Genomic DNA, 15,609 nt, shown 5'->3' on the forward strand with positions numbered 1-15,609 from the left:
CCTTTCTGCTTTCCTTGTCAAAAGACTTGGTGGGAGCCCAATGTGAGAAGAAGAGAAAATAGATAAGCGGTTTTCAGTGGATATAGGGGTCACTGTCTAGACCACAGAAATATAATGCAAGCTTCATACATACTATTAAAGTTTCTAATAGCCACATTTTACAAAGTAAAAAGGTGAAATTAATTTTAATAATATATATTAATTTACTTTTATTTTTGTTGAAAATACACACAACAAAACATACACCAATTCAACAATTTATACATGTACAATTTAGTGGCACTGATTACATTCTTCAAGTTGTGCAACGATTCTCACCTTCCTTTCCTGAGTTGTTCTTCCCCCATTAACATAAACTCACTGCCCCCTAAGCTTCCTATCTAATCTTTTGTGCTGCTTTTGTCAATTTGACCCCATATATATAGTTCTTTTAAAGAGCATGATGCTGAATGCATCCTTTACTAATTAAGCTAAACTAATGTTTGGTTTAAGGAAGATTTCAGGGGATAGTTTTGGTTTAAGGTTTAAAGATTTTCTCAGGCAATGGTTTCAGGGGTTCATCCAGCCTCATTGGCTCCAGAAAGTGTGGATTCCACAGAATTTTAAATTCTGTTCTGCATTGCCCCCCTTTTGATCATGATACTGCTATAGAATCTTGGATCAAAGAGTTCAGTAATGGTAGCTGGGAGCCATCCAGTTCTTCTGATCTCCTGGTAAAGGAGGCAGTTGTTCACGGAGGCAATTAGTCATGAATTCCATTTCCTCCTATTCCTGACTCTCCTTTCTGTTGTTCCAGGTAAATTAATAATATATTTTATTCAACCCAATATATCCAAAATATTGTCATTTCAACATGTAATATATATAAAAATATTAACAAGATATTTTACATTCCTATTTCCACACTGAGCCTTTGAATTCAAAGTGTATTTTACACTTATAAACCAAAGACAAACCAAACCATGCCGTAGAGTCCATTCTGTCTCATATCGATCCCATAGGACAGAGTAGACCAGTCCCACAGGTTTTCCAAGGAGCGGCTGGTGAGTTTGAACTGCTGGCCTTCTGGTTAGTGGCTGAGTTCTTAACCACTGCACTGCACCACCAGGGCTCCATTCATGGCACATCTCAATTAAGACTAGCACTTATCAACTTTATCAATAACCAATACTTTATTGGCCATGGGCATAAGTAGACCCTTCGGATCTGATGCTTCATTGGGCCTCTGGGACCTCAACCTGTTCTCAGATTTCACACCTCTTTATCTTTTAAACCTCGGGTCAAAACATCCCGGGGAAGGAATCCCACCTAAAGTAGTCCACCTCTTCCCCGTCATTCTCTATCTCGTTAACCTTTTCTTACTGTCTTCACAGAATCTACCTTGTCTAAATTGATCTTATTTATTTGCTTACCTATTTATTGTCTACCTTTTTCTCCACTAGAATGTACTTTTCACGAGGGCAAGGATTTTTCTTTCTTTTTTAAAATTTTTTTTTTTTTTTTGTCTCTGTGATTTTCTGTGCCAAACACCGTGTGTGGTACATAGTGAGCTATCAGTATGCTTTTGCGGAGCGGACAAATTTCAACTCTCTAGAACCCAGACAAAAGGGTCAGTTTAGCGGCGCGTCACAGGTGGGGCGACTATTTTCCGGGCTGCTGCGCTCCGCACCAACCCCCGGCGTGGGTGTGGGGTGACTGGGTGTGTGCGGGGGTGTGCGCGATAGAGCGCGCCCGCGAGCCGCAGCGCGGAGCCGGGAGGAGCAGCGACCGCCGCGCGGATTCCGCAGCGCCGGCCGGGCAGGGCTGCTTGGAGGTGGGTGGGCCGCGCCGCCAGCCCGCCTGCGGGGTCCCCATTGGCCGCCTGCCGGCCGCTCTTCGCCCGGAAACGGCGAGGAGCCGAGAGGCTACTCCCGTGCCCAAGCGGGAGAGCCCAGCGGAGCCGACGCCGGGGACATTGTTCCCGCCGCGGAGGGGGGGCCCGGCGACCCTCGCGGCCGCGGGATTTGGGGACTGCGCCGGGGCAGACGCGCGGGGTCCGCGCCCCCCTCTCGGTCCCTCCCTCTGCTCGCGCCACCGGCCCAGTTGTCTCCGGCGCTGTCGCCTATGCTCAGCCTCCGACAGCGCCCCAGAGGGAACCGGGGAGCTCCCGGGCGCCCGGGTGAGTGGCCGCGCGCTGCTCCCCCGGCTCCTCCTGGGCCCCACCGCCTGCTTTTGCTTCCGCGGCCGCCGCGCGGCAGGGTTTTCCTGGTCAGCGCCTCAGGCAATGAGGAAGGCCAAGGCGGAGGGGAAACTTGGCTGCGGGGAGAAGTGGGATCGGAGACGGGAGGTGTCCCAGCCCCGCAGGCCGGGCCGGAACAGGTGGTGCGGGCCCGGCCGGGCGCTTTGTGTCGGGGCGCGAGGACCTGGATCGGCGGCCGCGCCTCCCTCGGCCGCTCCCTTTCCTCCCTTGCTCCCCCGGGCGGCCGCACGCCGGGTCGGCGGGGTAACGGAGAGGGAGTCGCCAGGAATGTACCTCCGGGGACTGCCTGGCTCGTGGGGGTGGGTTGGGGGCGGTGGCCCAGGAGGTGCAGGAGCCTAGAGGTGGCGCGGTGCAACTACCGCTGCTGCAGCCTGGAGAGGGATTCTTTCTGAGAGGCGCGTTCCGCCCCGGCGAGGGCTTCATTCTTCTGAGGCGCTTCTGGAGGTGGGGAGCTGGGTGGGCGTGTATACCGAGAAACGGGAGGCTGGAGGCCAGTCTCTCTCCGAGCCGGTTCTGTTCCGTCTGGTTCGAGGACGTGGACCTTGGGGTGCAGTTGTGCCCGGCCCCCCGCGCGCGCCGCCTTTGCGGGGCTGGGGGCATCCCTGGCCAGGGTTTAACAAAGGGTACTCCTCTCCGCCTGGTGGGAAAGGGCAGCTCGGTGTCTTCCAGACACCCCCAGCGGGAGACGTGGTCTTCCGCGACCGAGTCTTAGCCCTGGGGAGGTCTACTTCCTTTTGGGGTTGTCATTTATTATTTTATTGTTTTTAAGGACTGGAGACTGATGCATGAGGGGCCCACGGCGGCGCAGGAGCGGTGGTGATGGTTTGGGAAGCAGAGCTGAAGTGCGCTGGTCTTTGGTGAGACGTGACAGTTTATCATGACCGTGTTCAGGCAGGAAAACGTGGAGGATTACTACGATACCGGCGAGGAACTTGGCAGGTACAAGGGGGTGCCAGGAGCGCACGCTCCTGGATTGTGGGAATGTATAATATTGGGGCAGTGGGTGGTAAACACAGGCAGTTTGAATCAGGCGTCTTCTTTGCCCTTCCAGGAGGTGGACAAATTATAGAGAAGAGAGTTACTAACCTAGTGAGGGCCAGGGACCAGAAATAAACCGCCTAACCCACAGGGTGTGAGGGTGGAGGAAGCAGCCATTCAGTGCTAGATTATGATGCAAAGTGTGTTGATCAGAACCCCGGGACCAGAGCAGATTTAATTGTCCCCAGTACCTCTTGTTAGTTTTTATCCTTCTGAGACAATGAGGTAAACGCGAAGATTATAATTGCAACTAAAGGTTGCTATTATGTGATTTAAACCGGAAGTGCGGAAGTGCACACTAATTAATAGGATGTTAAAAATCTTAATGCTTCCCCCCCTTTTGAATTTTCAGAGTACCGTGAGCAAGTATAAAAGATAGTGATTAAATGGAGACTTGCCAGATGTTGTTGATGTTGGACTTGAATCTTGAAACTTCTTCAAACCAGGAATTATCCAGTCAGTGTTGTTGGTTGCATTGGTTTCATTTACCATGTTAAATTTTTAACAAATAGATGAGAGTCTAATATGGCTATCTGAATTGAGAGCTACTTCAATTGCTGTAGGAGCTGTGATTCTCAGTGTGAAGTCTTTCAGTCTCTAGGTGAACTAAGAATGATTTTGGGGGACATTGTGTGCAGTTACTGTCCTAAAGTTGCAGGTCAGCTCTTGAGATTTATAAGGGCTGTATGGCTGTTTGTCTTTGACTGGGTATTTGACAGACGTGTTGAGCTCTAGTCTCCTTTAGCAGAGAACTCAGTTTTCGTACACAACACATGGTATTTGACTGTGGTATATTTGCATTGTGACTGAAGTAGGCAAAAGGATCTTTAAACAAACAAAAAGTATGTATTCACCTATATGTGTATCCCCCCGCAAAAGAAAGCAAACCACATCCATTGCCGTTGAGTCGATTCTGACTCATAGCGACTCTGTATATGTATATAGAAATATATAATTTTCCACACACACCTGATGTTCCAATACAAAGCTTTTTTATGCATGAAAAGGGGATTCAAAGACACCCACACCCTGGATTACCTAATAAGAATTATGACAATTGAGCTTAACTAAAATTTTTTTTAAAAATTCAAGTGATAGTGCAACGTGAAAGTAATTTTTAAAAAGTTACTCTTACAGAATATATCTGTATATATTGACTTCAAAACCTGGACAGAAGCCTGTGCTTAGGAGGTGCTTAATACATTTGGGGGGACTTAGTGAGCAAAGGAGTAAGAAGGAATACCCTCAAAAATCACATTTCATGGTATATTTAAGATTGAGGTTTAAGAGTATGTGGTTAAAATACTTGGTTTAGCTAGAATTAAATCACTTTAGTCCTGTGGTTTTCAGCAGCGCTAATGGCATATAGAATTTTCCTTTGAGACTGGGGAGAAAAAGGCAAAAAATTATATTTTAATTTAGTGTGTGTAGTGTGACCTGATTATCTAAATTCTATTATAAAAAGGGATGAGTAAAATTAGGTGAGAGGATTGCTTTATGGATATAACTATGCTGACCTTATTTTTAATTAAGATCTTTTGGCACTTGACTACTAAACTAAAGGTTGGTGGTTTGAACCCACCCTGCAGCACTGTGGAAGAAAGGGCTGACGATCTGCTTCCGTTAAGATTACAGTCAAGAATACCCTATGAAGCAGTTCTACTTTGAAACACATGGGTTCGCCATGAGTTGGAACTGGCGGGACGGAAAAGTTTTTTTCACCCTCGGTTTGGTAGAATTATGTGTTATGAGAAAGAAAAAAAATGAGGCCTCCCTGTGGCTGGTGAGGGGACTTTGGGATCCTTATCTTGTGGGCGTGATGATGAGCCCTTGCCTCTCTGCTGGGAGGTTGTTTGCTCATTTGTCACTACCATTTCACTTTGATTTGGCTCTGTATACATTTTTTGTATACAGTTCTCCCCACTGTGCAAGACTAATTGACAGACTGTTTACTAATTTATTTTAGGTGAACTGTGAATTTGAAGGAAGTACTCTGAAAAGCTGGGGGTTGGGGATTTTTTGGTATAAAGTGCACATGCTCATCTATCTGCTGTAACTGCTGGTTTTTTGCCTAAGAATGGGGTGAACGGTAATTTTTTTGGGAAGGTTTTTCAAGTCCTGTAATTTACATGTCTACCTTGGAATTAGGTACTTTCCAAAAACAAGTCCTGACTTAAAATGGACATACAGGAAAGATGTTGGTTTTATGACTTCATGTGTCGTGGGGAGAAGGCTGGGTAGAGAAAGGAGTTTCGTGGCAGGGGAAGGAAATGGGCACACATTGAGTACAAATGCGAGACCGTTCTAAGCAGTTTTATAAGCAGACCAACATCTAGGATTTAAGACTTTACCTACATATGTTTAGCAGTTACCTAAATAATAGCCACTCATATTCCTTATACATGCACGGAGTAAAAGTCCATAGACAGGTTTTTAAAGAAACAGAGTATAGTTTTATTATTATTATTTTAATTTTTAGGAGAACTGAGAGAGAGCGTGTATGTAAGAGTGTGTCTTATATTTGTGTGTGTATCTCGGTGTATTGCCCAAGACTGCTGTGAAAGTTCTCCATCAACTGTAAAGAATTTTAAAAATAGAAAGTATTATGACTGTTGCAACAGTGGTAGAGTAGACAGACCACTGGACAGGTGTCCTGGTCACTTGCTAGCTTTATAACATTGAACAGATTACTTACCCTCTCTGACCCTCAGGATCTTTATCTATGAAATGAAAGGCCTATTGCTCATTTTATGGCTATTGTGAGAATCAAGTAAGCTAACATATGTAGAAGTACTTTATCAGCAGTAAAGAGCTAAGGAAATGTAGATATTATCTGCAGGGCTGGCTGAGACGTGTGGGTGTTCCAGGCAGGCTAATAATTTGGCCTGCAACTCAATACTCTTTAAATATCTGTTCACCGATTTTGGAAGGGGAGGCCCTGTGGGAAGAAGGTCACTGGGGAGATCCACTGCCTGTAGCACTCGTGCTTTCCACTCTGGTCCTGAATAATTCAGCTCTGGCCTCGAACATGCACACCCGCTGCTAGCAAATACAAGTCCCTGTAGTAAACGGGACCAGCCATCTTTAGAAGACAGCTTGATAACCTCCTGTTTGACTCCAGTAGACCCCTTAAGGTCTCACCTTCTGTCTTGGGAGGCTGAACAAAGAACTGCATCCATCACATGTAGCAGTGTCTGAGAGGAGTTCTTGCACATGCTGTTTTCTCCGTCTGCTGTGTTACTTGGATCGTGTTAGTGCCCCAAGATGCTTTAGCATCACTTACCAGTTGGCACTTAGAACAGCTGCAGGCTGGCTGTCCCACCACCAGCTCTGATTTCATGCCTGGTCCTTGTTTAGCCTAACTGGTGAGCCTTTTGGGCACCTCCCTGAACATGGCTTTCTGAAGGACTGGCCTTCTTTCCTCTTCCTTTATCTGACCTCTTTTATAAATTCATCCACAATAATTTCTCCTTGTCTTATGTCCTACTCTTGGATTTGCTCCTTGTAGCTAGCTTGTAAGTTCCTTAGGGGGCGTGCTGTGGTTCAGTATTATGGTCCTCTCTCCCCAGGGCCTGCAATGTGCTGTAGAACATTGTTGTTAGTTGCTGTCAAGTCAGCTCCAACTCATGGAGACCCCACGTACAACAGAACGAAATGTTGCTTGGTTCTGTGCCATCTTCGTGATCGTTGGTATATTTGAATCCATTGTTGTGGCCTCTGTGTGTTTTGAGTGCCTTCCAACCGAAGTGGCTCATCTTCCAGCACGATATTGGACGCTCTTCTCTTGTGATCCGTAGGGTTTTCATTGACTAATTTTCGGAAGTAGATTGCCAAGCCTTTCTTCCTAGTCTGTCTTAGTCTGAAGTTTTGCTGAAACCTGTCTACCATGGGTGACCCTGCTGGTATTTAAAATACCTGTTGCATAACATACAGCATCATAGCAACACGTAAGCTGCTACAGTACAAACAAACTGACAGACGGATGCTGTAGATTACTGGGCAAAATATCTGATCAATGAGTGTCTTAGTTTCTTAGTGCTTCTATAACAGAAATACTATAAGTGGGTGGTTCTAACAAACAAATTTATTTTCTCACAATTTAGCAGTCTAGAAGTCTGAATTCTCAGCACTGGCTCTAGGGGAAGGCTTTCTCTGTCAGTCGTCTCTACAGGAAGGTCCTTGTCTCTTTATGGCTTCTGTTTCTGGGTTCCTTGGCAATGTTCATGTGGTGTGCATTTTCCCTTCCTTTTATAATTCCTTCCCTGTGTCTAATCTGCTCTTTCTATATCGAAGAGGTTTAAGACATAGCCTACACTGATATGGTCTCATTAACATAACAAAGAAAGTCCTATTCCCAAGTGGGATTACACCCACAAGCATAGGGATTTAGGATTTACAACATGTATTTTGGGGGGACACAATTCAATCCATAACAATAACTGAATGAGCGAGTGCGGATGGGTAGATGCAGTGTTGAGACAGGAATGGCGATGTAAGATACTGTTGATGCTGCTGATGCAGATACTGGTGGTGAAGGGGCAGTGTGAGGTGTGGAACGGTCTCAGTATGCTCATTTGGAAAATGGGAGACACCTACCTTCACAGGGTGTTGTAAGAATTAGAGACAATGGGTGTAAACACATAGTCACTGCCTAATATATTATTTTTAATCACCTGTTTTTCCCCATCACAGCATTTACCACATTGCACAGTAATTGTGTATTAGATTATCTGCTTTCTTCACGGGCCTGTGACCTTGGACTTCCTCATCATTTTCTTTTTTAATTTTTAATGCCTAGTTAGATGCGTGACACTTAGTAGGTGCTCAGTAAATGCTTGCTGATCGATTGAATGGATTAATATGTATAAAACATTTTGAATATATATGTATATATAGGGCTCTCAATAAATGATAACTATGGTGGAGTTGAAGTTACAATATTAAAGGGTGCAGGTCATAAAAAATAAAAATTGCTTTTGCTTTTGCGTTTTCTGTGGCTGAGCAGCAATGAGCACAGTATCCAAAATTTCCAAGCACAAGCACGGTTTTAAACCAAACAAAGTGGAGCAGTAAATCTGTTACAGTGGTTGGGATGGTCACCGGAAGCTAATCATTCAACTTTAAAACATTCTCATTTTGGCTTAAAATTCATAGGCATTTTAACTGAAGTAAGAGATTGTAATAAACCCTGGCTGCCCAAGTATGTTTTTCATTTTGTTTGCTGTAGCTTACAGGAGTTCATCCTGTGAATAGTGGCACTTCTGTGTGAGCAGAAGAAAGGGGAGACTTCCTGGCTTGTTCTCCCTTTGGAAGCGTGAATCACAGGCTGCATGTGTTGACTGGTGAGGCCATCCTTGCAGGAAGGACTGTTGAATATGGTTTTTCTCTTTACATTCCTAATGCCTCGTGTCCTCAGATACTTCCTCAGACAGGAAGGGTTGTGAAGTTTTAGAGAGAGACAGTTCAAATACAGGTATTAGAGATCAGGGTCATTTTTGTGATTTTAAAATTCTGTGCATTTCGAGAAGGGCTAATGATAGTCTTCTCGGATGTGAAGGGACAGGATGAGGGTAGCAGTAAGTGGCAGTTTGGTTGAATGCTTGCTTGCCTGCACCTGGAATGTGTTTCTCTGGATACCCAGGCGGGGAAAATTTGGTTTAAATGGGGCCAAGAATATAGAAGATTGAGATACTTATTGGTGGAGAAGCCAAAGATCCTTGACGCAGGCATCTTGGTCCTCTTTTTCCTTTAACCATAGGCTTGTGTCTCACCCAGAGACCCTCAGTGGTGAAAACGGTTAATGCTCTTTGCTAACTGAAAGGTTGAAGGTTTGAGTCCATCCAGAGGCTCCTTGGAAGAAAGGCCTGGCAATCTGCTTCCAAAAAAATCAGCCATTGAAAATCCTGTGGAGTGAAGTTCTACTTTTATGTACACGGTTGCCATGAGAGTCCAGCCTCTGTGAGGACCATGTGGCTTTCTGCAGGGAAATGTGTTATAGCTGTGAACTTTCATTCTGAATTCTAGCTAACTGCTATGTGTAGCTAACCTAACCAGGCATTTTGTATAAATGAAGTGAGCATGATTTTAGTGCACATTTATTTCTGCTCATGAGAAGAAGAAAGCCGCCTCTTGGTGGGAAGGGAGTGCTTTCACTGGTGAAAGGCATCCCAGAGAACCTTAGACACTTAGGTCTCTAAGAAGCCTGAATGGTCAGCCTGTCCACCATTCTCATTTTAACCAGGTGGTCTTCAGAGAGGTCAAGTGGGTTTCTCAAGGCTTCTGGTTAGTGGTGGTGGTGATGTTAGTTGTTGTTGAGTCAGCTCCGACTCATGGTGACCCCACGTACAACAGTTCAAAATGTTGCCCTATCCTACGCCGTCTTCATGATCATTGGTATGTTTAATTCTATTGTAGTGTCTTCCAATTCAGAGCACTTATCTTCCAGCACTGTATCAGGCAGTGTTCTGTTGTAATCCGTATGGCTTTCCTTAGTAGCATGAAATGGATGTAGAACCCCGGGCCAGGGGTTGTTCCATTATGGTTTCCTACACTACTTAGGATTTGGCAATTTTCTTTTTGAAAGCTAAATAAAACAGATATTTCAGAGAGGTAATTTGGGCAGCCATTTAATGCCAGTCCATTTCAATATCTGCGTTGGAGACAGTGGTGAGGAATAAATAGTAACATGTCACTGAAGCTCTTCATTGTGGTCCCAGCCAAAGGCAGCAGGGTTTACCCTTTGAGTTCCCAACTTTCATAGACTCTTTACTGCACAACTGAACCTTTTTTCCTTTTCCAAAGACTTGTGCTCCGCAGTTACGAATGGCATGAGTGTGTGGCATCATTTTAGCCAAGTCCCAAAGTTAATAGTTTAGCTTTTTAGGACGTTCCCCAAACCCTCTCATTGTGGTTTAACCTTTGATTAGTGTAATGTATAAGCATCTTGGCTCTAGACTTGAACGTGGCCTCTACCCCTGGACCTACCCCTCAAGTGACAAACACTTTCTTGTTTCGTTAAACAGCACTTGTCTAGTTTAGAACTAGATTGTGTGATTGTTTGGGGCTTTGTGCAGAAGGTAATGCTTAATTGTTTTGCTTTGGTTTGTTGTGGTAAATTAACAGTATGCATCATCTCTCGCTCTTGAAGGTTATATGACAGTATAATTACTTATAATAATCCAATTTATCACTTTGTTAAGATTCTAAGATTCTAAATGAATTCCTTTAAATGTGCAGCTAGGAGAGGGTAGAGGGTTTTTGTACATCATCTGAGGGGCTCTAAAATAATTTTCGCTACCTAGTAAATCTTTTTGAAAAGGTAAAACAAAAACTATAGTTGTATCCCACTATAGGTTTCATGTGCTAGATGGGTATTTGCAATAAAAAGACTACAGCTTAAAATAGTTTGTGTCTTATTTTTAATCACAGCCCAAACAAACTAACAAAAAGGCCAAAACAGATATGTGATAGTAACTAATCTTCAGATACCTGACAAGGGTGACCCAGAGGGATGCCAGTTCATTACTGCTATGTTTTTTAGGTGGTGTCGAGAGCCATTGTGGCTTCTGGAAAACACTGTGGTGATTTAAGTATAATGTTGTTTAGCTCTGAGAACGATCACGGAACTTTCACTCAGCATCCTAACCAGTTGCCATTGAGTCTGTTCCAACTCATGGCGACCCTGTGTGTTGCAGAATAGAACTGCTTCACGGGGTTTTCATGGCCATCGCCTTTTGGAAGCAGACTGCCAGGCATTTCTTCCAAGGTACCTCTGGGTGGGTTCAAACCTCCAACCTTTCGGTTAGTAGCCAAATGCTTAACTATTTATGCCACCAGGGACTCTCCCTGTATGTCCTACCTGCCGGCATTTCAGTTTTGAGCTTGAGAAATTTTATTCAGTATCCTCATCTATTTTCAGAGGTGCCAGGTAGAGAAGGAGGTTGGAAGAAATGTTGCTGATTTTTTTGTCCTTTATAAATGCATTCAACTTTGGGTGAAGAACATAACATTTGAACAAATGAATGCTTGTAGACTGCTAATCTTGGGTGCTTGAATAGTTTATATTGATGGTGCTTATATTCATAAGCCTGATGGTTTATGGCTCAGAAATTTGGCTCTGAGTATGGACTCTCTTTTGGGACATATTTTATTTTCTGTCAAAACTGTCTGGTTATACTTATTTAGATGTATGTGGTGAATGGGGCTGGTTTTAAAATATTTTAGGTACAGTTGCTATTGCAAGTTTTCACCTACCAGGAATGAGCTAATTTCAATTTTTTCCATAGTCAAATACTTACTTTCTACAGTTTATTGTTTTCTACCTTTGAAACCATGCAAATTTTTCTTTTCACCTTACAAAGGTTTTCTTGATTTTGAGACCTTTTATCAGTCTCCCGAGCTCTTGTTCCTGGCCCACCGGTGGAAAATTTTCCAGTTGAAAAAGAAGTGTAGAGAAAGCAACCAATGCCTTTCTTTTGTGCATCATGAAAGGGATTAGATTTTCCCCTGAGCTGCCTGTCTTTGTGTCTGTCTAGCAATGCATAAGTCTGTCTATGACCTGGATGCATATAAGGGAAGGTAGGTATAACTTGAAGTCTCTGGGTGGCGCAAATCATTAAGCACTCAACGACTGAAAGTCTGGTGGTTGGAACCCACCCAGAGGCAGCTTGGAAGACAATCCTGGTGATCTGCTTCTGAAGAGTCATGGCCTGGACAACCCTATGGAGTAGATCTAGTCTGCACACATGAGGTCACCACGAGTTGGAATTGACTCGGTGGCAACGAGCTTTGGAAGGTCACCATGAGTTGGAGATGACTGGATGGCAGCTGACAACAACAATTACATTCACCATATTGTGCTACCACCATCGCTATCCTCTTCCAAAAGTTTTAATGCAGATAATTTTTAAAAATCCTTGTCTAAAAAATTATCTGCTTTAGAGCGATGTTATAACCTGGATAAATGAGAAGTAAATATGAAATGACCTGCCCAATTTCAACCCCAACATTCCCTTTCTTATTTTCTATATTCCTTAATAATTTGGACTGAATAACTGACCACTTGGTATTCTTTTCTAGCTGGCTTATACGTGTGATTTGTGGCCCCCTCTGTGGATTGTGAGCTTTATCAGAGTAGAGAACATGGCTTTCATGCCTCTTGTGTTGGGTGGGAGTAAGCTAATTGCACTGTAGGCCTTGTTTATTTGCCTTATAAAGGTACATATCCAGTCATTAGAATAGTGGTTCAAGGCTTCAGACCCAAATCTCTGACTCCACAGTGCACTAGCTGTTACCTTGGGAAGGTCACTTAACTTCTGTGAGAGACTGTTTTCTCATCTGTAGAATGATAATAATAATCATACCTCATTAGGTTGTTGTGAGAATTAAACATGAGTTTGTATGTGGTGTTTGTAAAGAGCTTGGCATAGTACCAGGAACACAGTAAGTGGTGATTGTTGTTTAATAAGACAAAGAGAGAGAGGGAGAGAGAGGGAGCGGGAGAGATGGAGAAAGGGAGAGAAGAGAGAGGGAGAGAGAGAAAGAGAAAGGGAGAGAAAGAGACTGAATAACATAATGTGTCTGAATGCGTGAGCTGGGTCCTGCCTCTTTTCAGTTCCCTTCCTCATTTACCCACCCAGGCCTGGCAGGGAGTCCTGGAGGCGGGCAGGGGGCATGGGGGGCTCACTTCTCCTCAGTACCTTTCTCCTTTCCTTTCTTCTCCTTTTCTCCTCTACCTTTCACTCCCTGTTTGGCTCAGCCTGCCTGGTGGACCCATTCTGCCAGGTTTGACTTTGTTTATCCGATCGCTTTCTCTCAGTGTGCCTGGCCTCCAAGACTCTGTGCTGGCTTCCCCCAGAGCCTGCCTGAGAGTGTGGTAGGTGATTCTTAGACATTAACTAGGAATGTAGTGGTGCATTTGAAAGTGGGCTGCCAGTGGCATGACTTAAAGAGATGCCATTTTCAAAGTCCACCCAGACACCATGGGAGAAGGGAGTGAGAAGCCTCATGGGAAGGAGGATCTATGAAGATGAAAAGAGATAATGTTCAGGGAAGCAAGGGCAGCTGAAAGTGCATTCTGGGGCCAGAGAGGATTAGCTGCTCAGTAAGAGCAGCTCCAAAATGCTTTGAGGGTAGTCACTTTGGCATCTTGGGGACTTGTGACTGTGTTGGCATGAATCAGTACACTTACAGGAGCCGTGGTGGCACAGTGGTTTACAGCTCAGCTGCTAACCAAAAGGTTGGCAGTTCAAATCAACCAGCCGCTCCTTAGAAATGTTGTGGGGCAGTTCTACTCTGTCCTGTAGGGTTGCTGTGAGTCAGAATCAACTTGACCACAACGGCTATAATATTTGTTCCTGAAGAGTAGCTTTCATCATTCCAGCTTGCTGATTTCAATTTAAAAGTCTTTCATAGCCAAGGAAGCCACTAGGAGTTTGATCAGAGAAACAAATAATTTGATGTTCATTACGGACCTTTATGGAGAAGGGAGTCTGAAAATGTGTGTCTAGGCCCCATGCGTTCCTGACCCAGATAAGCCTGCTACAGAATGCAAGACATACGGCAGATTCGGAGCCTCCATTCATTTCTGACATGTACTAATTTAAGATGTAAAAATGAGTGTTTTGCCAAGCCAAAATTGTCCGTGCCAAGAAAAGCCTATTAGGTTGGTGACTGAGAGGCTGAATTGTTAGGGCTTACTTAATGGCGAGGCTTTGCCAGCTGCCGTGGGTAAGTGCCCACTTATACGTTTGAGTGCCTGTCCTTGTGTCCCTGGAGCAGGGCCGGGTTTGTGCGAGGAACATGGCTGCTGAATGGCAGGCTCCTTTGAAAGGACACTTCCTTATTCTTTGGGCCCATTGGGTGGATCTTCAGCTTATAAAGGTAACATTAAATTCTCACAAACTTGAAAATCCCCTGGTGGTGCAGTGGTTAAAGCACTCGGCTGCAAGCCCAAAGGTCAGCAGTTTGAACTCGCAGCCGCTCCACAGGAGAAAGCTGTGTCAGTCTGCTTCTGTAAAGATGACAGCCTTGGAAACTCCAGGGGCAGTTCTACTCTGTTGTGTAGGGTTGCTATGAGTCAGAATCAACTCCATGGCAACGGGTTTGGCAACATAAATAGGCTGTTAAACAAAACTGTCATTGGAATCATAATATTTTTCCATCTTTTATTCATTTGCCAAGGGTTTATTGAACATCTGAATTGTATGACAACTGCTGGGGTCAATTTGGGGGAGACCCTTTACCGCAACGAACTTCTAATCAAGTAGGGTAAAATCCCAAACCAATTGCCATCGTGTCGATTCTGACTCATAGTGACCTATAGGACAGAGTAGAACTGCCCCATAGGGTTTCCAAGGAGCAGTTGATGGATTCAAACTGCCGACCTTTTGATTAGCAGCTGAACACTTAACCACTGCGCCACCAGGACCCCAATCAAGTAGGGTAGACAGACTTTTATTTAACCAAACCAAAATTAAACCTGCTGTCGAGTGGATCCTAACTCACTGCAACCCAACATGTGTCAGAGTGGAACTGCCCTTCATAGGGTTTTCAATGGCTGATGTAGATTGCCAGGTCTTTCTTCTGAGGCACCTCTGAGTGGATTCAAACCTCCAACCTTTCAGTTAACAGCTGAGTGTCTTAACCATTTGCACCATCCAGGGACTCCAAATACATTGGAGGAAAGGGAAATAACTCTTTGTTCTTAAAGGACCATTGCCAGAAGCCCAGGACTTCAGCTCAGAGAAGGTAAAGTGATGAGTGGGTGGGGCACTGCGGTAAGGGGGCATTATTTGTGACTAGGCTGAGCAGGGTTCTCAGCCTCGGCGCTGGTGACATTTTGGACTGGATAGTTCTGTGTTGTTGGCCCTTTCTTGTGCATTGTGGGATGTTTAGCAGCATCCCTGGCCTTCCTGGGTGGTGCAAATGGTTAAGCCCTCAGCTACTAACAGGTTGGCAATTTGAACCCACCCAGATGCCCCTAGGAAAACAGGTCTGGCGATCTGCTTCTGAAAAGTCACAGCCTTGAAAATCCTGTGGAGCAGTTCTACTCTGCACACATGGGGTTGCTATGAGTCGGAATCGCCTTGATGGCAGCCAGCAGCAATTGGCCACTACCCACTAGATGCCAGTACACCCCTGCCTTGTGACAACCGAGAACAACTGCAGATGTTGCCAAATGCTTCCTCCCTCCCTGCCCTCCCAATTGAGAACTGCTGGTGTACAGGATCAAGACAGGGATGTGTTTAGGAAACTGGATGGAGTTGGTAGTAGGTGAGGAGGAGCCTGTGCCCAGTAAAGCAAAGAAAATGCCCTTGAGCTTCCTTCCAGTG

The 15,609-nt window shown here is 44.8% G+C and overlaps 1 protein-coding gene across 1 annotated transcript in view; it reads left to right on the top strand.

Annotated features, from left to right (window-relative positions):
* Positions 1–2,596: 2,596 nt before the first annotated feature.
* Positions 2,597–15,609, top strand: part of DAPK1 (death associated protein kinase 1) — a 246,519-nt gene continuing 233,506 nt past the window's right edge. The window contains exons 1-2 of the mRNA XM_023735844.1: positions 2,597–2,683; positions 3,009–3,178. Of these exons, the coding sequence (XP_023591612.1) occupies positions 3,117–3,178 (62 nt within the window). The 5' untranslated portion in view covers positions 2,597–2,683; positions 3,009–3,116. The remainder of the gene's footprint in view (positions 2,684–3,008; positions 3,179–15,609) is intronic.

This window comes from Trichechus manatus, unplaced genomic scaffold (genome assembly GCF_000243295.1).
Source record: "Trichechus manatus latirostris isolate Lorelei unplaced genomic scaffold, TriManLat1.0 scaffold00082, whole genome shotgun sequence".
NCBI lineage: Eukaryota > Metazoa > Chordata > Mammalia > Sirenia > Trichechidae > Trichechus > Trichechus manatus.